Source organism: Sceloporus occidentalis, unplaced genomic scaffold, assembly GCF_023333645.1.
Source record: "Sceloporus occidentalis isolate IW3139 unplaced genomic scaffold, rSceOcc1.0.p SCAF_5, whole genome shotgun sequence".
Classification (NCBI taxonomy): domain Eukaryota; kingdom Metazoa; phylum Chordata; class Lepidosauria; order Squamata; family Phrynosomatidae; genus Sceloporus; species Sceloporus occidentalis.
The window spans coordinates 46114757-46139926 of record NW_028316985.1 but is presented as its reverse complement, the minus strand read 5'-3'; the positions used below and the strand labels follow the sequence as shown (position 1 = coordinate 46139926).

The following is a 25170-nucleotide window of genomic DNA, read 5'->3' as shown; positions in this document are numbered from 1 at the left end:
CATCCTTTAGGGACCGAGATTGCCCCAACTGTATGCTCTGTCCAGGCATTTATAATTAATACAGAACCTACCTCACAAGATCTTTCAGACAATATGCCACTCCTGGTTTCTTCATGCAAGCATTTATTCCCCAGGAAACAGGGAAGGAAGTGTCTTAGCTGTTGCTACCATACTTAACAGAAGTCTTTGACAATCTATTGCAAATCACATGGAGATTTATATCCCCATCTACCTTCTGTCCATGATTGAAGTACAGTATATATCACCCACAACGATTAAGAAACAGATACAAAGTAGGTTGCTTACTTAGAATAAAGTTATATATTTCAAAGAAAATAGTTTCAAACATTTCAGTCCCCATCCAAAGACAGATAAACAGCACATTTATTTATTTATTTTACATTAAGCAAGCTAAGTAGGCCTTACAACCAGAAAGAGCAAATGTGGGGCTCAGCAATTGAAAAGCAAAAAAATGATTGTTTTGACAACTACTATGATGTTATGGTATCTTGCTTTCACAGTACTCAGGTTATTGAACAATTTATTCCTGGTTTTAGATTACATTTACACTTTTTACTAAGATTCAATGTACTGCTGTCAACAGGATCAGAAAGGTTAATTTGTGCACAAAGTCTACAGTTAAACTTCTTCCAGAGGTCTGAAATGTAGATTTCACAGTAAAATTTGGACATTAGTGTAGTCATGACCACCATTACACAGAACAAAAAACAGGTTTCTGTTTAAATATCAAGGTAAAAAGGCGACAAATACTATTACATTGAATCTCACACAGCTGAGATAGTTTCAATAGTTAAATTCATTTTCTCTATATATGTTGCAGGCACACTATTCTCCTGCTTATGGGAGGTGATACTTAGCTTTTCCAATTTCTTTTCCAGTTACAAGACAGAACCTGGGGGGGAGGGGGGAGGGATTGTCATGTAAAGTACAAATGTGACTATAAGAAGAGTGAGTACCAGATTTGTCTAAGGAGAAAATCATCCATGAAACCTGAGTGAGTGGTTGGCAGTGGGATGCAATGTGTGCAAAACCTCAAGGACAGATATATATTGGCCATTGAAAAATGTGTTCTTTGAACATCATAATCCTAATTTTTTTTTAAGTATCACAATATCTAACTATGACAAGTGTGTGTCTGACTCAGGCATTCTCCAAAAATCAAACCAATACTCATAAGCTATGGCCATGTTGATATTTTTCATTCTACATAGTATATATATGGTATGCTGTATTCTTTCTTTCATGTCAATCCTAGCTTTACCAGGCTTATATTATCTATGGTAAAGGGCAAGCAAATACCTATATTCACAAGTGAGACATACTAGGCTCCCTTATTAGAAAAGTATTGCTCTTACAAAAAGATTTTTAAAAATAACATACCATTTGGAAGAGTAAAACCAGACATACAAATCAAGGAATGGCTATCAAACAGACCTATTTCACTTTACCACTTGATAGTGCTTTTATCAAACTACTTCCCTGAGTAGCCTATTCCTGTTCCTGATTTGGCTTCACTAGCAAAAAGGAAAATGCAAGACCTTCAGGACGAGAAAAAAGTTAAGAGGCAGGAAAGAAATAAGAAGATGAGGAATGGACTGTAAAGAAGGTTCTGTTAGAAACATTCCAGTTTTCAAAGACTCAGGGTAAATGTTACTCAGCTTCTTGTAGTCTGGTCTAGTTTTGGGCCCAGAGGATTGCTTAAGAAAGTATTTCATATTTGCCATCTGACTACATTCATAAGTACTGGTTGTTTTTTCACAGTAGCCAAAGTTAAATTTTTAAGAGAACAAACTTTGCTATCAGTGTTTATAGCCTTGAGAAAGTCTACAGACTGAATTATTTGTTTCATTTATTTCACCAATGACAGTAGTTAATATTTTTGGAACAACTTTCATTAACCTTCCTCCTAAATGTCGCAACCAAGATCAATTAGCGTAGTATTTGCAGAGATGCTGAATCCTGTAAAAAACATTGCTGCATTTTTATTTTAACAAAAGGGCTGATTTTATTTTTACACAAATGAATTTCAAAACAAAAAGAAACACATACGCTACCTACTCAGAACTTTCCAATGCCAACAGCCCTCATGCTGTAAAGATCATAAAAATAAACGGCTCCACTCACAGTTCACCAAGACAGCAATAAGCTACTGTGTTTAGACAAAAACAAAAAGGACTAAGATTCTGATGTATTTTGATTTAATCCATTTTGCCTGAGATAACAAAAGTTATCACATTTAATGCATCACATTGTCCTGCATTAAACAATCCTCTACTAAATTTTGAACAGAAGTTATTCAGTAAGTTTCTCATTTTAAAAATTTTTACAGTTGTTTCAAAACCATTAAGTAGTAAATGTTTAAGAAACTAATTAGGACAGAGGCCATAACTTCATTAGAACACCACTGCTCATTGTTTGTTTTTGTTTGTTTTTTTACAAAGCATTAGTGTTACCTATTTGGCTATTAGTAGTAGCAATTTTATCTACAATATTTAACAAGTTGCAGGCAAAAATTTAGTACAGTTTCAATAGAAACACCCTTTCCTGAAAATACAGCAGTATTTGAAGGACTAATTTTCTTCTCTGCATCATTTATAAGGAAGCTTCCCATCTATGAACAGGAACAAAAAAGTATCTACAAACCTTGTAAACAGATCTGTATCATTTATAAACATAAATAATCCAAATTATTAACAGCCAACAGCAGAAATGAAAGTTATCAATTCAGTGATCCAGGGCTACTTTGCTCATTTCAGCCCCTCCTCAAAAGGAATGAGAAACTAAAGCTCTGCTAAGACATTCTTAAGGGCCATTCTTAAGTACAGTTGATGATCCACAGGTCACTTATCTGTTTATCTGTCAGAGTTCATTATTACTCCCACCCACCCCAAAAGCACCCTCAAGTCTTGCGGAAAGCTTTTTTTAAAAAAATAAATCTACATTCGTACAAGTGTATCTTCTTTTGAAGTCCCAGACAAGAATACCATCTTGTCCATCACCATGAGTGAAGAAGACCCAGTTTCAATTTGTTTCTTTACAATGCAGCTAATGTGTTAACATTCAGCTTATTTTCAGAGTGATGTTTCCAAACTATGTAGTGGGCTCCCTGGGGATGAAGAGGTAGCAGACTTCTTCAAGTCTGTTGTAAGATGAATTCCACTGTCAACTGCATTGTTATTTTTGTTGGGAGAGGGTGGAGGAGGACTTGAGTTGCGTTTTGTTGGAGCATCATCTTCAGCATCGGTATCATCAATAAGAGGAATATGAGTCTCAGAATCTTCTATTCTAAACTCTGGATGTGTCATAAAATTGTGGATTGAACTTCGTGTCTCAGGTTTTTCCAATCCTTCATATAAGGAACTACGAAATGCATTCACCACTCGGATCTGCAAGTGAGAAAAGCATACATTTAGAATACAGCACATTTGTTTTAAGGGAATACGGTTTTATGAGTTTGAATCCACAAACAGCTAGACATGAGTGAACTGAATTTGTATGTAATGCAGTGGAACTTGCAATAAACTGTAAAAAAAATATAAGAAGCATTTCAGTAGAGCACTGTCAGGCTACAGTAGGAATAGAAATGTCAAGCACATTGTAAAAAAAGCCAAATCTACAAAGCCAAACTAAAGCTATTTATAAAATATGAATTAAATGATTTCAAAAATTAAGCCAATCTGAAAAATCTTCTCCAGTGTAACCAACTTGGCAAAATATTAAAATTCTGAAACCTAAAAATGGCAGGAATGTTGAAAGTTAGACATTACTTTTTCCCAATGCTGGGAATTGCTATTTATAACTATGAAAAACCAGGCCATCATAAGCAAAATTTCTTTTTAATATCATGCAAAAAATACCTCTACAAATGCAAATATTTGAGTATATGCCATGCAGAATGTTGCCATGGTAATCTGGACCATGATTTGTATGGTCAAGAAGAAATATAAGATGAAATATGCATAAGATGCACAGGTTTCACCCACTGTTTCAGTAACTTTGTATGCACGTATAGACATTCACTATATTTCCATGTATACACACTGAAATGAAGACAAAAACATAATGAAATCTGATCTATGTAGAGAGATTCAAATGTTGACTGTGATATTCTTAGCATTCAGAAACAGTGTAATTATTTTATGGACACCAACTGAAAAAGGCAGCATTTAAAAAGATACTCTTCAGAATTTGTATGTTTAAAACTGACCAATTTGTTTTTTGCAATGGACTAATCTAGTTAAGGGAAATGAGAACTTTTATTTTTATGTTGGATAAAGTTATTACTCTTGAAAGTTATTAATTTAATGCTAACATTTAATTCTTCAGTCTCTTGTGAAAGTTTAGATCAGGATTTTTATAACCCAATCTAAGGAGGATCTCTCCCTATCCGTTGGGAAATAAAATTTTAATCCTATATCAGGTATTTCTTGATAGATTTCCAGTTTCTTTCCCTAAATATCTTACATGTATCGTTTCCACTATTAAACCAAATAGAGGAGAGCATCAATTGCCCATTTATCTGCCTCCGAATTTACTGGCTGAATCCACACCACCAAAATAATCCAGATCCAGTGCACAATATTTTGCCCATATTTCACCCAATTTATGCCATATTGTGTTTCATCAGCATTGGAATTGAAGTAGGTATGGATTTTTTTTTCTAGTGTGGATCCATCCACTGAAGCATAAAAAGACATATTGTACGTTAAGAACAAACTTTTGTGAAATGAAGATAGGTGTAAGAGCTTGCACATGTGATGCATGTAACTTTGACCTATTACTGATGGGACCAGAACAACCAGAATCTAGTGGAAATTTATGCATGCCTTTTATCTAGAATTTGTTAGAACCCTAAGGTAAACCTATCATGCAGTTTTCATGAGAAGATTTATTCAGTGGAGGTTTGTCGTTGTCTTCCTCCGAAGGTGAGAGAGTGTTATTTGCCCATGGTCCCCCAACAGTTTTCTATCAGTGAACATATATTGCTACAGGGATTCAACCCCTGGTTTGCTAGAGTTGTAGACCAACATTCAAACCATTACATAATGCTGGCTCCGTTTATCCTGAACACTTGTCATGTAACAGTGGATGTAGTATTCCTAGAACATCACCTCCTCAGGTAATAAGGAAGGAAGTCAAAATCTGTCAACCAGTTTGGGTAATACAGTGCTTTAGATCATCTACACAAAAGATCAGTTTCTTCCAGGGAAAGAACCTGAACAACTTCCCTCTTCCATGAGGATTGTTCTTCTAATATGATATGTCTGTTCAAAAGACAACTTCAGTCTGACACGAGTTCCCTTCCCTGATGTTATGCTTAAATTCTACATTAGTAACAAAACTTTGACTACTTCAATCAAACTCTTGTTCTGCTCAGTCCATCAAATTGTTTTTCTTGATCTAATGCACAGAAGCAAACTACAGGCCATTTCAAAATGTTGAATATTTTTTTTGTGTTGCATTTTTTAATACATGAAGAGCTATTAGGAAGACTGTGCAAGTGTTTAAAGTTTGGATATTTACATGAATACTCATGTAGCAATATATGTAGGCAATCAATCCAACAGACTTAAAGACTGTTCTCCTAGAAAAGAAGTTACCGTATGAACCAAAAGACATTCACCAAACTGTTCACAGGAAGCAACAGAGAAAGTTGCTTATGGCTACACTTTCAGTAGTATATTAGACACAATAAATGAAAACAGCATCCATTATCATATTAGAAATAATTAATATTAATGTCCAATATATGATGTCCTCTTTTTACTATATCAGCCTTCACCAATCATGTGGCCTCCAGATGTATTGGGCTATCAGTTTATACTATTACATTGAGGAATCATGGGATCCAAAAGCCCAAAACATCTTGGAAGAACCAGGATGAACAAAGTTGCTGGGTAATTTCAGTTTCAAACAGACTGATAATCAAATAAACATAACTCTGGGACTGGGAACCAAAGACATACAAAACTCACAGCATTAAGAAACATGTTACAGATCCTGATAAAGATCAAACTTCTAGTAAGTACAAGACCTTTCAAACAAGCCTCCTCTACGGGACTTACCCTTTTTACTACATGAAAACGAAGTTCTCTGTGACAAGCAGTATTTTTGTAAAATGTTTCTTAATCAGGCCCTTCTATTTAACAAATAAATTTAATTTCTCCCCAACTTGTTAAAGACCCCAACTTGTTAAAGACTGTATTAACAAAAACAAAAAGATTCTAGCTTATACACACAGTTGATTTTAGCATATGTGTTTATTGCCCTGATTTATTTTTTTGGGGAAAGTTATCAGAAAGTTATCAGTTATCAGAGTGCTAGAAGGAGAGAAGTGATTTAAAATAATCAAAATTCTTGCCAAGAGAAACTTGGAATGAAATTCATTCTTTGGATCTAGTAAGTATATTTGACTGAAATCTAAACAATTCTATATAGGTACTTCGAAATCTCAATTAGTACCCAGCATCCAACTCTCTGGGAAATTCCATGCATGGAAAAAGCGAAGAAAAAATTAATCTAAAACAAAAACATACATCCTCAAGTTTCAGGTTAGAATAAAGACCAACTGATAGAGTTACATTTAGAACTTGAATGTGTTGTTCCCAGTCTATCCAAGTCACAGATTATAATTTAAGATATCTTTCTCCCATTAGCAAGTTTCTTGATGTCAGCTACATTAGAATGGCTTTAAACATGTCAGTGAATCATACGGTACATCTTATTGCCATGAGGGCATATACTCAAATATTTATAACAATTATTTTTTATTTTATTTTTTTAAAAAATTGTCGTGTGGGCAAAAGTGAAGGCACAATACGTGCAAGCTCACAGCTTTCACTTTAAATCACTATGACAACTGTTCCACCTGTGTTGTAGTCCTCCAAGAAAAAAAAGCAATGTGAGGACTCCCATTTGGGAAGAAAAAATTATGAAAAGCCTTATGATGAGTTTAAAGACTTAAGGAGAGAATGAAACGTTAGGTGTGTGGATTAGGAAATGTTAAGAAATGTTAAATTCATGCACTTAGGAACACACACTCACACCCCACAGTAGTAGAAGCAGTAGTAGTAGTAGTAGAAGAAGAGGAAAATACTACATGTGTAGGGGTAGAAATATTTGTTACATCATGATGCTGGCTGGCGATGGAAGGCTGCCGCCTTAGAGCCCCCTGAATGGAAGTTCCACTCTGGAAAGCATTCACTACATCCATCTGCAAGGAATCAGAGATTGTGACAGCTTGCTCAGCAAGAGAGAGAGAGAACAAGAGAAAGGAGCATCCCATCTACAACACATAAAAAGTAAAGAAAAAAGGCACTTTTATAGAGCAGGGGTAGAAGCAAGAGGCGCATTAAGAGATGAAGTCAAGGCAGAATTTGAGAAATTAAAGAGACCGCCATTTACCCAAGTCAAGAAGAGTTCAGTCACACAGTTTAGGATTACCACCCAAACCAAAATCAATGAGAAGTTTCTCAAACCCTCAACCCTCACTGTCTCCTACCTTTTCCAAGACCATACCTGAGTTTGTATCCTGTTTAGGCCCCTAAACCACAAGATCTGACCACGCCGTAGTTCTCTTTCAGCATGATCAATCTCTTCTACATCCTCTGCTAACTCCTCTTCTGGAATCTCATCTTTCTGTGTTCCATGGCCAGCTTCCTTAAGGAATTTCAAATGACTGGTTGGAACTGTTGATATCAACTACAATCATGAAAAAAAGGAAGTTAATGGGTTTATAAAGGCTACACGGACCATACAACCTGTGTTTAAGAATGAAATCAAATATTTTAAAATTAATCACTTCTAATCTTCCCTTGGAATGAAGCAATGGATGGAAGTTTTTCAGAGGACTCCAGGTACTAAGCAACTAGTCAACATGGCACAAAAAATTATCAGCTTCAAGTAATATAATGATTCCTGGATCAAAAGGTGCCTGGCCATAGTGTTTCAGAAATGGTAACCTTGAAAGTGGATTATTGTGATTCATTCTATGTGAATGCAGTTGGCATAAGATGGGAGATGCCCATTTTTCTGAGCAAATATCAACAGCACATAATTTCTATGAGGAAAGATTTGCACTGATCACCATTTTATGAACAGACCAGACTCATTCATATACACAGCCCTGAACAACATGGAACTAACCTACTTGAAGAACTATTTCACTATGTAAATCATTGCCTAACCACATATTCAGCAATGGAATCCTTACTAGCAGTGTCACCTGTTGCTTGCCTTCTTTCTACTAAAGAAAGTGCATTTAGTGTGGCTGCACCAAACTGAGTTCCCCTAGTAGGTTTCCGTCACTAAACAGGGATTTAACACCTGATCTTACTGAACTGTGACCAAGCCATATGTTTTTACGACACAGTATTTTTGCTTTAGCCTAATTTATTACCTCATATTTGATCTTTCATAAGTGGTACAGAAAAACAACAACAACAATAACAACAACATAAGTAATATATAAAATACTAGCATATATTTGAATGCAGCAGAATTATCAAAATAACTGATGACTAGAAGCAGATGGAAGAGATTATATCAAATGCTTCCTTTCTCAAATTAGTTTCAAGTAGTATGACATCAAGCAATGGCATACAGTGGAAAAAGTCACACTCTTACAGAGGATATAAACAAATACATTTTTGTAACACAATGTTTGTGATTTCAACAACCAAACTGCACACAGAGGAAAAAAGGATCACTCACCTGGCCCCAAAGAAGTGTTCCCATTCCTAGAAATATTGACCACAGCCACTGTTCTACTGTAAGCTCTGAACAACTGAAAGGCTTCCCACCAAACTGCACGATAACTATCTGTTAAGAAAAATCATGAGTATTTGTTGGCTACTTGGAGTAAATAATCAATTTAGGGGTCTGTGTCTAAGTTAACAGTACAATCAAAAGTATCAGAAAAACCTATTCCAAAGTCATTATTTTTACTGTTAAAATATTTCAATATTATTGTTTAGTACAGCTTTCACAGCAGTTTACACATCAAGTTAAAACACAAATAAAATGTATTAAAATGCATTCATTAAAAATCCTGGAAACAATAAAACATCTTTGCCTGCACAGAAAGAGTAATGATGTTTATCTTTTAAATGAAAATGTATAGTATATATACACTACAGAATTTCTAATAACCGAGACAAACGTTGGCAGCAAGTAAGCTGCTTGGCAGAGGAAATTTAACAAATGGGGCACTACCACCAGAGAAGACTTGCTGATCACACCTGCCAGCAGTCAGACGGACTGGGAAACCCAAAGAACAATCTCCCAAGATTGCATCAAAACATAAGCAGGCTAGAACAGAAATGAACATCCCCTTCTGGGGTCCTAAACCATCTGAGGTGTGTTCCCACAAATGAACAACAGATTCTTTCAAGGAAAAACATTTTGAGAAAGATCCCAATTTTATTAGAAAGGGAAGTGTAAGCATGTGGAAGAAAAATCAAGAGGAACAGATGACAAACCAAGAGAAGTTTCAACCTATAGAGTCCATTCCAATATAACAAAAACCTGACAACAAATATGAAAAAAACAAAACAAACAAAAAAAAAACAATGACCCACACACTGGAAACAACCACCATAGATTCCAAGTCCCAAGAAAGTGGACCACTGCTTTGATCACTCATGCAAGAAAAGAAATGTTCAAGATTTTACAACACAGACTTTTACCATATACGGACTGAAGAATGCCAGATGTTCAAGCTGGCAACAGAAAAGGAAGCGGCACTAGTGATCATGCTTCAAACACGTGGAGCCTAATGAATTACACCAATGTATTTCAGAAAAAAAAATATCCTGTGCTTTCTAGATTACACCAAAGCCTTTAATTACATAGATCATGAAAAATGATGACTTGCTCTAAAAGAAATGGGTGTGCCACAACATTTTACTGTCCAGATGTGTAACCCATACTCCGGACAGGAGGCCACAGTCAGGATGAAATATGGAGAGACAGAATAATTTTGAAGTGGCAAGGGAGTCAGGCTAGGCTGCTAGGCTGCAGTTTATCATCTTGTTTAATTTATATGTGGAATACATATAGAGAAAGTAAACTCTGAGGAAGGAGGTGTGGAAATTGGGTGAAGAAGTATAAAATTTGAGATATGTAGATGGTGCTGTATTACTGGCAGAAAATAGAAAAAAGCTGGAATGAATACTGATGAAAGTTCAGAAAGAAAGTGCAAAGGCAGATGAATATTAAGGAAACAAAATAATGGCCATAAAAGATTTACGTAACTTTAAAGTTAATGACCATGATATTCAAACAGTTTGTCTCAGTCATTAATTAAAATGACGACCAATAAAGAAATCAGAATAAGCTTAAGGCTTGGAGAGGCAGGTCTAAAAGGAATCACGTAAGATCCTCAAGTATAAAAATACATCTGGATCATATATTTCTGATTTCTATGTATGGTTGTAAAAGCTCAACAATGAAAAATGCTGACAGCTAGAAAATAAACTCATCTGAAATGTAGTGCTGAGGAAGAGCTACCATGGACCACCAAGAAGATAAATAAATAGGTATGAGACCAAATTAAATCTGAAACAGAAGTCAAATTGACTAAACAGAGGCTATCATACTTTGGATAAACCACGAGATGGCAAGACTCACTGGAAAGGACGGTAGTCCTTGATGAAGTGGAAGACAGATGGATTGACTCAATAAAAAAATTTGTAGCTAAGATTCTACAACACTTGAGTATGTCCCTCATAACCAAAGCTAAGGGTGGGCTCTCATTGACTGAAGCCAACTTGATGCCAAATAGCAACAAGGAACCAGGCCTGGCAACAGTATTATGAAAGCCAACCCCACTAACAATTCTAAAATACTCACCAACCACAGTTACAGTATTAGAATATTAAATTTGCTCTTGTGGTCAGAAAAATGGGAATCAGGCATCCTAGGGAATAAACTCTTCCAGAACATGGCTACATAGCCTGAAAAACCCGCACAAAACTATACACATCCTAATTATTAACTCTTTTACATGCTGATTTGAATCCTAACTACTATAATCAATAAAGTTATGAGTACATGAGCAATGTTTCACTTGTACATATTTCAGCAAGCAAACCAATAGTTTATAGATTTTAAAGCCAGACATGGAAATACAACAGTAGTTTTAAATAAAATGTTACAGGAGCCAGTATGGCACAGTGGTTTGAATGTTGGACTACGACCTGGGAGACGAGGGTTCAATTCCCAGCTTGGCCATGGAAACCCGCTGTGTGAACTTGGGCAAGTCACATGCTTTAAGCTCCAGGGGAAGGCAAGGGCAACCCTCCTCTTAACAAATCTTGCCAAGAAAATCTGTGATAGATTTGCCCTAGGGTTGCCATAAATTGGAAATGACTTGAGGGCACACAACAACAACAACAACAACATTCTGTTAATGTCTGTCTTGTAATACCTGGAACACTCCAGACATTTAGAACCAAATTCCCACCAGCCATAGTTAACACAGCCAATGAAGAGGGAACCCAACATTAGATCCAGACATGAAAGTGATAGATTATTTATCAGTTAATTTTCCAAAAGTGGTGCATTTCTAAAACTGTCATCTAATCACATGCTATGTTAATCTGTCCAGGAAAGACCTATTTCAACACTGGTACATACTGAAAATACTTGCCAATGTAAATGTCAAAAACATTTACTCTGCATCAATAAAGTTCAACAGTCTACTCACCTGTACAATGAAAGTGCCAAGAACTATAGTACAGAATATGGCATTATTGAATATTCCTTCAAAAACATTTCTTTCACCATGAATTTTTCGGGCATTTATTTCATTAAAAAGCTGCATCATCACAAATGTGTTAAATACAATAGTATAGTGCTCTGAAGGAGGGGCATGGAGAGGTGCATTTCTTCCACTGTCGATGTCAAAGATTTTTTCACCTGCAAATGAAAGATGGATTGCATGGTAGAATCTGAATTTAGCATGATGTAAGGCATTTCCATAAATCTTTGATTCTGAACAATTATAGTTAATGACTTAATAGCCATTTGAGAAGCAGCCTCTTTAATAAAGCCAACAGATTCTGAAAAAGTTGTAAGCATAGAAGTCTAGCATTCTTACCAGCAAAAAGAAGTGTAAAGACAACCACAAGCTGGTAGAAAGCATGGCCCAAAATATTCTTCATCATCGTGCGCGAGATGAGAGGTTTATTTCTACCATAAGGTTTTCTCAACAAGAGAGATTCCGTGGGGGGTTCCGTTGCCAGTGCAAGTGAAGCCAATGTGTCCATTATGAGATTTACCCATAGCATCTGAACAGCTTTAAGTGGAGAATCCTATAAAAATGATATGTTTCCTAATACATAAACACAAATATCTTGGGAAAAATTTGCAGTAAACACTTTCTCTATTGAAGTATGGTACTGTGCTTCAAGACTACTTCTAGTAAAATCATGTCGAAAGGCAACTACTATATCAGTCATTAAGAGAATATTTTCAACACCATTAACGGAAAATGTGTACATAATACCTACTTGTGTAATACATGCTCCTGTGAAAGCAACAATTACTGCTACTACATTGACAGTAAGCTGGAACTGAAGAAATTTGGAGATACTGTCATATACATTTCGTCCCCACATTACAGCTTTAACAATGCTTGTAAAGTTGTCATCTGTAAGAATAATATCAGAAGCTTCTTTAGCTACATCAGTTCCAGCAATACCCTGAAAAAGTAAAAAGAAAACAAATACAAAGTCACAAGAGAAGGAAGCAGCATTTCCACATTCCATATACTGTATATGAAAACCTTACAGATAAGCATACAAGACAGTTACCAGCCTGCAAAGGGTAGTCCAGAACAGAGAAATCTATCTGTATTCAAGCACCCAGCTCCATTTTTAGGAGGGTCTGGAGTTGGAGACTTGCCTCCAGTGACCTGCTTTGTCTTTATCCTGGGCAAAGATGGAGGGCTCGACCCTTCTTCTTCCAATCTACTCACTTGCAGCTATCAAGTAAATGCTCAAATGAAATCTTGCCATTTTCAAATGGAGGACACTTTGTTTTAAAAAATGGAGGACATGTGAAAAAATTTGCTGATTTTTAAAAAAATGTTAATATAAATACTTTTTTCTGAGGCTTCTATAGACAATTGCCCCCCAAAGGCCCCGGCGGCAATCGGCGGCAGGACCGGGCTGGGGCCGGTCCCAAGGCCTCGCTGGGCCGCAGGTTGCCTACCCCTGTTTTAGAGGAAGGAACTGGCAAATCCACACCTGAGTATTCTTTGCCTGATAAAACCCAATAAATTTCATGGGGTTGCCATAAGTTGACAGGTGAGTTGAAATTGCACAGGCAGGCAAACAGACAGATTCCATTTAAACTACAGAAAACACTGCATGGATCCAAATATTTCCTTCTTCCACCTAATTTAACTTTGTTTTGATATATTTTGAGATAGTGAAAACATTCAAATTAGGTTGCACTGGCTGGGAATTAATGAGTTTAAAGAACCTCAGAGGGAAAACTACTTCATTACCCTAAAGACACCAGATTCCATCCGATCTTGGAAGCTAAGCAGGCCCAGCCCTGGTTAATACATGGATGGGAAACCACCAACAAATACCAGGTGCTGTATGCTATATTATAGAGGCAGATCATGCAAACCACCTCTAAATATTTTTTGCCTGAGAAAACTGTATGAAATTCATAGGGTCACTATAAATTGACAGGTGACACAAAAGCGTGCACGTGCGCACACACAGAGATTGTAAAAAGAATCACCTTTTTTGACAAGATTATTACTAAAAAGATTGGCCAATGATACTATTTGTAAATAAAGGGTAATATCAGTAATTCTTAAGAGCAGGTTTATTTCAGACCAGTGACAGATTAGTGTTCAGGGACATGCAGTCTAGTCCAATGTGTACAGATATCCTTCTGAATTCAATGGGGTTTACTAAATTTGACCACATAAACCTTATCATTCTTAGAAGTATTTTCTCTGCTCCTATTGAGAGAGGATATTGAATAAGTGAAGCCATTTCAATGCCATATACCCAGATAAGGAAGTATTGTACCTGGAAATGGCATATTTAAATCATTATTTGCCTTTATCAATATTTTACATATTTCCTGTGTGTGCATGCGCACGTGTATGCTTTCTGCTTACATGAAAATCACCAAGTAGCCAGCTTTATTTGCCCCTGATAGCAGCAGTTAATCTACAAATCCACTAGGTGGCAAAGCAGTACAATTCCTGAATGTTTTACAGTATTAATATTACTGAAATGTTATGGGTTCTGGAACAAGAAGGCAATGTGTTTTGAGGTGCTTGCATATCTTCATGATGAGAAAATAATGCAGTCACTATTATCAAATGATTAAATTTAAGTGTTCTGGGAAAGCTGCCTATGATTTACTTCTGAGAGCATCATTAATTAATTAATTTAAATATTTGTACCCTATTTCATCTCCGGCCAGCTTACAATAAGATCAGTTTAAACAACTATAATCACAACAATAACAATTTAAAACAAAGTATTTAAACAGTTTTGATTGGAGAATGAAATAATTTGAAAAAATATAATTAAAAAGAATAAAGCCATATATCTATATGAACTTGGATGAAATCACTAGGCCTCAAAATCTTTTGTAAAAAGCCAATCTTTAACTTGGGACTAGAAGGGGAAGTCATTCCACTAGAGTGCCATAAAAGACGGTGCCCTCTCCCATGCCTTCATACAGTGTATTAACCTCTTTGCGTGACATAAAAAATGCTCCTCCAAGAGATCTCAGTTCTTGGCCGGGCATGTTTAGGAAGAGGCATTCCTTCAAATATTGAGCATGTTCTACTAATGTGTATTTTTGTCTTTTTTTCCTTCAGTCAGTTCTAACTAAAAAGGAACATAAAATACAACAAGTGAAGCTAGACTGACTTATCTTTGGAAAAAGCATCAGTATGGACTCCACATTAGGGGGGAAATATCTAAAACACGTGCAAGGTTCAGTGTCACATAAGAGATCTGACACCAAATTCTACAGAGATAAAGAAGTCTATGCTCATCTTAGACGCAAGTGTCACAATTCTATTGTGACAAGGAAAAGGAAGCAGGCGAAACCTGATATCAGAATTAGGTGCTCAAAAGGAGTATCAGTTTAGCACGAATCAGATTAACATTTTACAACTCACTACACTTATTAACTCACCATAGCAAAGCCAACATCTGCTTTTTTTAAAGCAGGACCATCATTTGTTCCATCACCAGTCACTGCTACAACTTGCCTCTGTTCTGAAACAGTGCTGTCTATTATGCCTAAAATGAAAGCACAAATATTTGAATATCTATCAAAACAAAAATTTGCACTGAAAATTATGAGCTACCAGATGTTGATCTAAACTCCAATGTTCATGTTATATTATCACTATGATCTCCAGCTCCTATAGACCTCTATCCAAACACTGTAAACTATTTTGCCAACACTTTTATAGAAAGCTTTGTTAATGTTCATTTAAATGTTATCTGACTTACCTTTCACCAAAGTGTGTTTGTCAGTGGGGGAAGACCTTGCAAGAACACGGAGTTTGGGCCAAATTTTGTCTATTCGTTCCTGTTCTATCTGTGAAGATAATGTAGATTAATTTTGTAACTCAGATTTTCAGAATCAAAACTGAACTAGCTATTAACTACACTCACCTCTCCTTTTTCATTACGTATTCGTCTATTGAATTCTTTGCCTTCTAGACATAGGAAATCTTCACCAGGATTCAAAATGCCACATTTCAAAGCAATAGCACGGGCAGTGTTAATATTATCACCAGTAACCATACGTACAGTTATGCCAGCACGCTGGCATTTTTTAATTGCATCTGGTACCTATGGGAAAAAAGAAAGCTATTTATACAAACATTTTGATATTATAATTTCAATGATTCAGTTTGCATCTTCATGTTACTAGTGATAAAATGCAGATATAATTCAACATGTGCCTGTGTGTGTGTGTATGTGTGTGTGTGCATGCACGTTTTTAGTTCACAAATGTGGATCAAGCAACAATGAGCTAATTAGTGTTCATACACCATAGTATTTAATTTATTAGCTCTTATCCAGATAGATGAGACATTTAGTCCCTCTGAATCACATTTTGTTGCAGAATTCACCAGGAAAGCATTTTATAACATCAGGAACTGAAGAGGTGTAAATACTGCCCTTGAGTTTCAGCTACTGGTCATGTATTTGTTTTCCTTCCCCCAAAATACTTCCAAGAAATCTAGTGCATCTGTTGCTTACTTTTTCTCTCCCAAACAAGGAGGGCTGACAGACACTCAAAACAAACATCTCACCTCATGTGAACACAACCTGATTCCTACTGTTAATTCTAACTAGTGATGACCCACTGAATTAATGGAATTTTATCAATTTGTTGAATCACTATTAAGCAACTGACTGAAGGAGCAGACCTTAGTTGGGACTACCCATCAGGATTCAGGACAATGCTTTTCTGACTTTGGCTGTTTGAATACTGTGAAACATTTTTGACTGTGAATCCAGCAAAATGGCAACCAAGGACATTTTATAACTCTTACCTGTAAAGCCTAAACAACTAATAAAGTGTTTTACTATGCTTTAAAACTCAAGCTTGTCCAACCACTCCAGAAAAAGCAACAAGCTAGATTAGTGAAGAATGAACAAACATGCTGTTATTTCCTCCTACCTCAGGCCTCACAGGATCTTCAATGCCCACAACAGCAATGCATGTAAGACCAGTGACAATGTCATTTTCATTGTCCCATTCTGGCTCAGGTTCTCCAGCTGGGAAGTCTCTGAATGCCAGGCATATGGTTCTGAGTCCCTCTGAGGCCATGGGTTCAATCACAGTTTTTACAATATCATCACGGTCTCTTGGTCTGAATACTTTTGGTTCACCATTTGCACTTAATATCTTAAAGCACCTGAAAACAAAATACACATTTAAACATTCAGAACACCCTGGATAAGAGATTAACAATGATTTTCCGTAAGTCTCACATGAGAATGGTCTTTGACAATCGTCTTTGACAATAAAACGTATCTTGAAACATAGGGATACCCCAGCTGTATAGACAAACAACCTGACTTTGCATTTTAAAAGCATGAAGAGAATGCATTTGGCTTGACTATATTTGGCTTACTCATGCAGATTTTTAAAGGGGAAAAATGCTAGATAAGCATATTAATGGAAGTTGTTTCCAACTTATGGGGACTCTAAGGCAAACCTATCATGTGGTTTTCTGAGGCTGCGAGTGTGTGACAATACAAATCACCCAGTGGATTTTCAAGGCTAAGTGGAGATTCAAACACTGATCTCCAGAGTTCTAGTCCAACCCACAAATTACTATGCCATGCTGGCTCCGACATTACATTATGTACAAGCTATTATGCTAATTGAAGTTACAACAAGTCTTTGTATTTACTTAGAATAGGGGTGGGCAATATAGTCTGTGGGCTGCATGAGACTTCAAGCATCCCTATTCTGCACTACTACCACAGAATCAGTGGTGGCAGTCACTGCTAATTGTACAGTCAAAATCACAGGAACCCACTCCCCTTAACCTTTCCTGGGCTTCAGAAAGTGAATCAGATATTCTGGCCTGTAGACTTTTGGAACTATACTGTTGTTGCTGTTGTTAATTGTATTTATACCCTGCTCTTTAGAAATGCTCTCAGAGCAGCTTACAAATTGTTAATTAGACAATTCCCTGCAGTTAGACTTACAGTCCAAAAATAAGGACACAAAAGGAGAAGGGAAGGCTCTAGCACCAACCTGCACTACAGAGACCTCCCACATTTGTTACCAAAATTTCAGTGACTGCTACCAATTTGTAGCAGCAGGAGGAGGTCCCACAGTAGTTCCAGTCTTAACAGATTTGCTCATACCAACCTTTTATTGGGAAAAAGTTTTTAAATCAACCAGTTCTAAAAGCTATTGGAAAACATTAAAAAATACTGGTTTAAATAGTGGCAAACGGATGGTGTCATTTCAAGAATTGTATAAAAATCTTATCACACAGGAATACAAAAAGTTAACTTGCTTTTTAAGTACAATCTCTGATGCACCCTTGCTGAATATCCGGAAACTGCCATCAGAGTTCTTCAGCACAGTACTCATTGATTTCCTAACAGAGTTGAAGGTGTAGACTTTGTAGAGTGCCTCTTCTGGTATTTCATTTCTAACATCCTGATAATCTCGTTTCAAATCCAGAACCATTCCCAGCAAGGCACATTCAGTTTTATTACCAACATGGCGAGGCAGACCACCTTCCTTTTCAGGAGGCTGCAAGACAAAATAAACCGACTAAGAAGCAATTTGCTTCCATTTCAACAAAAAATTATGCTAGAACAAGGAACTGGCAACTCAGGGTTTATTAAATCAGAAACTACCAATTGAAAGTTAAACAGTTACATTCTGAAATCAGGCATTTTAGTTTAGTTTCAAAGTATGCACAATTCTCAGAAAGTATTTTATAAAAGTGAAATAGCAACTACTTTCAACTGAATGTAAAATACATAATAGGATTTTTGTAGAAGTCATTCATCTTCAGGTCAGAGTGTGCATGTTAAGATTTATATACATTACAGTATATAAATCTTTCATTTTAAAAAGAGTTAAACTCAAAAGTGTCTAAGGGACCCAATTATTTCATTTATTCCTTCTTTATATTTTTTAAAAATTCTCTGAGCATGTGATAAGATCAAAATTATATTTTACTATTGGGCACAGGTTCAAAAATTGAAAGATGCTTTTGAATGAATAAAATGGAAACACATATATTTATGTATTTATCTTCAACATCTGTGTGAAGGGATGAACACCAAGCCAAATTATACTGTTACAGAATAGTGGTAACTGTGAATGTCACTACGAAGCCAATTATTAATGAATTATCCAGCTATGAAATCTCAGCCAAATACTACTAGCATTAATTACAGAAAAGTTGATCCATTATGTTAGCAACATTTTAATAATGTACTTTATATATATATATATATATATGTGTGTGTGTGTGTGTGTGTGTGTGTGTGTATGTATATGTGTGTGTGTACCAATGTTCTCAATCTCACCCAACTAAATGCAGAATTCAAAGATATAGCCGTGTTAGCCTTTAGAATCAGTATGTAGAGAGATCTAACATCTTTGAGACTAACTGAAAGAAAAAAGTTGGCAGCATGAGTTTTTGTAGAATAAAGTCTACTTCCTCATATGCATCTGAGAAATCACAGAATCACTGAGTTCAAAGTAGACTTTAGTCTATGAAAGCTCATGCTGCCAACTTCTTTCAATTAGTCACAAAGGTGCTACAAGATCTCTCTACCAACTAACTGTAAACACTATGAGGGCCCACTCATGATTTCAAAAGATGCTGAGCTTATGCTTGAACTCTGGGATGTTAAAGTTAACCTTACAGAAACAAATCATATCTGTTACATTTTAAGCCTTTCAATTTGCACTTACCAATATTTTGGAAGTATAAGCAGAATTGACAGAGATTCCTGTTACAAGGTATGACAAAGTTTTCTCAGGAATAGCTTGTGGCTCTGGGATTTTTTTATAATGTTTTTCACTGATATAAGCCTGGACTACTGTCATCCTGTTCATTGTCAGTGTTCCTGTTTTATCTGAGCAAATGGCTGTTGCATTTCCCATTGTTTCACAAGCGTCCAGATGTCTGACCAAGTTATTATCTTTCATCATTTTCTATATACATATATAAAAAAAGATCAAGTCAGTCTTAAGAGTACTGAAACAATTCTAGAATCTACTTTTCTATGCCCCTGTCCAAGCTAGGATTCCTAGCCAAGCACACACTGGAAATCTCATATTTAAGCTATCTACTTAGACAAAGACAAAATGAAACAACATAACTTATGAAGAAATAAGCTCATTACAAATATGAGAGAAGTGGAGGGTTGCTGAACCACTAGCTTCCATGCTAGATGGTACTCATGGAACTTTTTCATGTGGACTTCATTGCCCCCTCTTAGACTCCCCTCATCCTGAAGCCATGCCTCCTTCTCCTCTAATTTCCTTTTCTACTTATGCTGTAGCGAGGGCTCTAACAAACAGCACTACTCTCTCAGGCACAATTTCGTTTGTGCTACTCTCTACACTTCCTCTTTTGCCACTCTGCAGTTTCCTCTTATGAGCTCTTCTTTTGGGTGCAAGATGAATTTTAAAAACCCTTTAGGGCAAACTTGTTAACTGTGAACTCCTTGTTACCTCTGAACTCCTTTCCACCACTTTACACCCCTGAGAAGGCGAAGAGAAGCAAGAGGGTTTTTTTTAAAGCCGTATGGTTAAATAAAAAAACTCCACAAGCAATAATTTCAATTTTTTTTGTTTCTGGTGGCATGTACCCCCACATGTCCCTTGTAAAGTCCTCACTTTAGATCACCTAGTTGCCAAAAGTGAGGGGTGTCTGAGGAAGCAGGCATAGATATGGTTTTTTTCCTTTTCTACTGCCCCAAACCTCCTGTCCTACAAGAAGTTGAGCACAGGGAAAAACTCCCATAAAGGAAAAAGAGAAGGTTGACAGAAGTTCTCAAAGTGGTGGCATGCATATTTATACAAATATGTGCATGCACACACATTCCAGAACTGTAAGAGACAAATGCAAGAAGCCAAATCCCAGATCTGATCAAAAATCAGATCTGGATTCTTGTCTTTGTGGGGGTTAATACCTCTGATAGGCGGTGAGGGGAAATGGATGAAGGAATAGGTTGTGTGATTTTGCTCGAGACAATACAGGATGTTTGTAGGGTGCAACAGCAACTGAATGGATGATGGAAGAAGCTGGCTCTAGTTCTACCCACCACTGGCATCTACACCATCTATCATACTAGTGTACAGAAACTACATTTTCACACATACCTTTACAGAGTAAGCCAGTGAGATAGTTACTGCAAGTGGAAGACCCTCTGGAACTGCCACAACCAGAACAGTAACACCAATGATGAAGAACTTCACAAAATACTGAATGTATATTGGTGTGCACTCTGCAAGCCAAGGACGTTTTTGGACCCAGAAGGTATCAATTACAAAATACAATACAAGAATGATGACTGTGACAGCAGACATCAATAATCCTTGTATAAAAAAAAGGAAAACTAGTTAATTCATCATTATGGACATACATTTTAGCAAATAAGTTTCTAATGTCTATTCTCAATTTTAATATAAAGTTTTGTTTGACTGAAGATTTCAAGTTGAATGCTTCTTGCAAATCTCTCAAGTACGGTATTTGAACCAGTATGTTTACACTCATGTATCTGGAGTTAGGAGTGCAAGGTAGCCCAGTGTATGGATGACACCAAATTATTCAAGGCAATCAAGGCTGCAAAGAGATTACAAAGGTTCTCTCTCAACAGAGTGAATGAACAATCTATTGGTAAATTATGTTCAAAGTAATTGTAACTTGGAGCACACTTGTGGGAAGACCCTAAGCACAAACAAATTCATGAGGTCTGAAGTGACAGTGACTGATCATTTAGAAGATTTTGGTTTTGTAGCAAATAGCACAGCAAGATTTACGTAGTGTGCAGCAGCTATAAGAAAAGATAAATTCAACATCAGAAGACACCAGGAACATCAGCATCCCTTAAGACATCAGGAACAAAATATAGGGACTGTGCAGACTGGTGGGAAAGGCCGGCCTGGGGGTGGCGTTGGCGCTTGGTGCCCACCACGTACCATGTGGTGCGGCATGTGGCATCATGCTGGCCTGGGGACGGAGCCCCGGCTTCACCTCCAGGCCAGCATGATGTCATGTGCCGCACCACATGGCACATGCTGTCATGGTGCTCCTCTGGTGCTGCGTTAAGATGATGCAGCACCAAAGGAGTGCTGTAAAGCTGCAGCGCCAGTGGCTACGGTGCCCTTTCCAGAGTGCAAAAATGAGCCATTTTTGCAGCTCCTTTTTGCGCCATGGAAAAGACAGATCAGGTTCATGGTTGCCATAGCCCTGATCTGCTGCTGATGGCGGCGGCTGCAGGCTGCTCCTTCAGGGGCTGTCTGCACAGCCATATACTCTACTTTTGACTTATTGTATGATCTACTCCTGCTTAATCCACACTGAATTCAATTTATGCAAAAAAGGCATGACATAACTTCTAAAAATACGTTAAATGAAGCAGAGATATTAGCACCTTTTGATATAATTCCCAATTAAGATACCACACCAAGTGCACCAAGTAAAATGTTGACTTTTGAGAATCACCTTTAACATCCTCAGTTTAGCACTGTCTCTGAAGTTAAGTACCACACACTGACCCTAGTAGTTATTCACAAAAATAGCAGTATTAAGTAAGTTTTATTCTAAGTAGAATAAAAAATGGAAAAGTCATACCTGCTTTGCCAATCTGAACAGCTAACTTTGTGAGTTTCCCTTGCAGAACTGATTTCTCTTTCTTGGGCATATTGTTTCTTTTTTTATCATCCCCATCGGCACCATCTTCACTTTTCAGGGGCTGCATTTCCATAGCTGCACCATCCTGAGCCTTTGCTAAGTTTACAAAAACACAATATATAAAGAGTCTGTCCACACATTCTAGAGTAACCATCAATGTAAAAGATTTATTCACTGAAATGTATTCTGCCTCTAAGGTAGAAGTCAATCTGAAAAATCTGCTTTAATTTAAAATTTAAACTTAATACAGCCAAAATTCCCAAGATTAAATGATATATTAATGTCTGCGCAGCAGTAAATTTGATATCAGTAAACAAAACCACTGACCAGTGGCAAGTGTTTTCCACACCCCATCTGGCCTGCTCTACACAAAGATGCCCCATTCTAAATTCTATAAATGTCAGAAACTGCTGGGACAAGGAATGGTGTTTGCCTGGCCTTCTGCAAAGTCCTAAAGGAAAAGGGCAACATGACACTAATCCTTTCCTCCAGGTTTTCTGAAATTCAGAGTACTCAAAAGGCAAAGGGGATTTGCTTCTTCCATGCTAGGATTTAAAACTACACTATAACTACTTTCTGCAGATGTCTAGCATACAGACAGCAGATATTCTTCTCTACCCCTTCTTAGTAAACTTTATATCCTACAGGACCAGGACATAGGGGCAAGAGACACATCAGGATAAATCTGGTGATAAAGCCAAGTCAGAACATGTAGTTCCTTGGATCTCATTCAATCCTTGCAACTAATTGGCTTAGAAGTAACAGAGACGTTAGAATAACATGAATCTCTTGAACAAAACGATGGTTTACAGGTGGGAAGGAAGTACTAGGCAGACTTAGCTTCAAATCACCTAACTGCAGCTCAAAATTGCTGTGAAAGGAAGCTCCAGCTCAAAAGCAGAAATTTAGACAGAGTTTGAAGCTGGCACTGACAGGGTGTTGATCTAACACATTCAGGGTTTTAAGCTGATAAGAAACAGAGTTTTGGCTCTGAGGGAAAAGAGAACTGCCTATGATAGTGGGGAGCCTAAAGAATACAATATTCGAATTTATTATATTCTTATATGTATTGTATTTAATAAATCTATTTCTGTGTTGTTTTAAACCTGTCCCTGTCTGCCTGCCACAACTGGAGTCAGGCTGCAAACGCCAAACTAAAGAACCCATCACAGTCCTACTGTCCGTGAGGAGAAGGATGACCTGGTTCCGCAAATAGGGCTCGAAGGCCTTCAGTGCTTTTTGCACCGCCAACATCTCAAGCACGTTGATTTGAAGTTGGCGTTCTTTGGGACACCATCTCCCATGGACTGAGAGGTTGTTGATATGGGCTCCCCAGCCCGTGTTTGAGGCATCGGTGGTCAGCGAGGTCTGTGGCAGTGGAGGCACAAAGGGAATGTCTATCAAGACATTGTGAGGGTTGAGCCACCAGCGGAGAGAGTGGGCGAGAGGCATCGGGACGGTGATCCACTTCCATGGATCATCAAAGGCAGGGTCGAAGACAGAGAAGCCATGACTGGAAGGGACGCATGCGGAAGTGGGCCCACAGCATCACATATGTCGTGGATGCCATATGGCCGAGGGCGACCTGAGCTGTTTGCGCAGTGATGTGCTGGAAGGCAAGGTAGCGACAAATTGTAGACCTGAGAGATTGAGGAACCTGTCATAAGGGAGGTATGCTCTGCAGGTCATGGAGTTCAAGGTGGCCCCTATGAAGTACGCCTGCTCATTTGGGCAGAGGGTGGACTTCTCTCTGTTGATCATGAGTCCCAAGTGATGAAGGAGAGAGAGTACCGACTCAAGATGGGAGATGAGCATCTGCCTGGACAAGGCCACGAACAACCAATTGTCGAGGTAATGAAAGATGATGATGTTTTGTTGGCAGAGGTATGCAGCTACAACTGCCATGCACTTTGTGAAAACTCTTGGTGCAGTGCAGAGTCCAAAGGGCAGTACTCGGTACCAAAAGCAGTCGGGGCCGACAGAGAAGCTGAGGAGGTCCCGGTGGTCCTCTCGGATGCTGATAGGGAAATAAGCATCCCGAAGATCCAAGGTGGCGAACCTTTGTGACTCCTGTAGGAGAGGCAAGATGGAAGCCAAGGTTACCAAGCAAAAATGTTTATAGGCAATGAAAGAGTTGAGAAAACGCAAGTCCAAGATGGGATGGAGGCCGCCTGTGGCTTTGGAGACAATGAAGTATCTGGGAGAAGAGACAATGTTGGGTCCGGGACTGAGGAACAGGCACGATGGCCCCTTTTCGATGCAAGGAGCGCACTTCATCGAGAAGGGTGTCTGAGGGAACATACCATATTTGCGGGCTGTGCTCTTCATTTTGTTTTTAAAGTTAAGCTTCTCATCAGTCTCCTTGTGGAAAAGTCCCGTGGCATTGAAGGTAAGTTCTTCAATGGTCTGTTTGGCTTGAGGCATTAGGTCCAAGGACCTTAGCCAGGCATGGCGTTGGAGGGCCAGGGCGCCTGAGAGTTGTCAGGAAGTGCAGTCAGCCGAGTGTTGAGCTGCTGAGATCTGGTGCAAGGACAGTGCATGAGCTTCTGCTTGGATGGCCATGGATGTCTTTTGTCCTCATGGAGGTCTTTGTACAAGGGAAGAGCTTTCTCCCAAAGTTGCTGTTGGTAGGCAGGCATACACGTTGAACAGCTCTGGATTTTGAGGTCCAGGACCGCGGAGGCGTAGGATTTCCATGCCATGGTGTCGAGCTTACGACCCTCTTTGTCATT

At 37.8% G+C, this 25170-nt stretch overlaps 1 protein-coding gene across 11 annotated transcripts in view; it reads right to left on the bottom strand.

Annotated features, from left to right (window-relative positions):
• Positions 1-551: 551 nt before the first annotated feature.
• ATP2B1 (ATPase plasma membrane Ca2+ transporting 1) overlaps positions 552-25170 on the bottom strand; it is an 82005-nt gene continuing 57386 nt past the window's right edge. For 4 of the 11 annotated variants that reach the window (XM_089523981.1, XM_089523983.1, XM_089523986.1 and 1 more), the window contains 15 exons: positions 22379-22534; positions 20905-21119; positions 19489-19731; positions 18068-18309; positions 16711-16948; positions 15693-15872; positions 15528-15615; positions 15205-15311; positions 12534-12725; positions 12122-12335; positions 11729-11940; positions 8734-8841; positions 7540-7722; positions 7148-7234; positions 552-3407 (listed from right to left, as the gene is read on the bottom strand). In XM_089523981.1, the coding sequence (XP_089380107.1) occupies positions 3093-3407; positions 7148-7234; positions 7540-7722; positions 8734-8841; positions 11729-11940; positions 12122-12335; positions 12534-12725; positions 15205-15311; positions 15528-15615; positions 15693-15872; positions 16711-16948; positions 18068-18309; positions 19489-19731; positions 20905-21119; positions 22379-22534 (2780 nt within the window). In that variant the 3' untranslated portion in view covers positions 552-3092. Of the gene's footprint in view, positions 3408-7065; positions 7235-7539; positions 7723-8733; positions 8842-11728; positions 11941-12121; positions 12336-12533; positions 12726-15204; positions 15312-15527; positions 15616-15692; positions 15873-16710; positions 16949-18067; positions 18310-19488; positions 19732-20904; positions 21120-22378; positions 22535-25170 lie in introns of all 11 variants that reach the window. The other 7 variants (XM_089523987.1, XM_089523988.1, XM_089523991.1 and 4 more) reach the window with 3 other exon arrangements.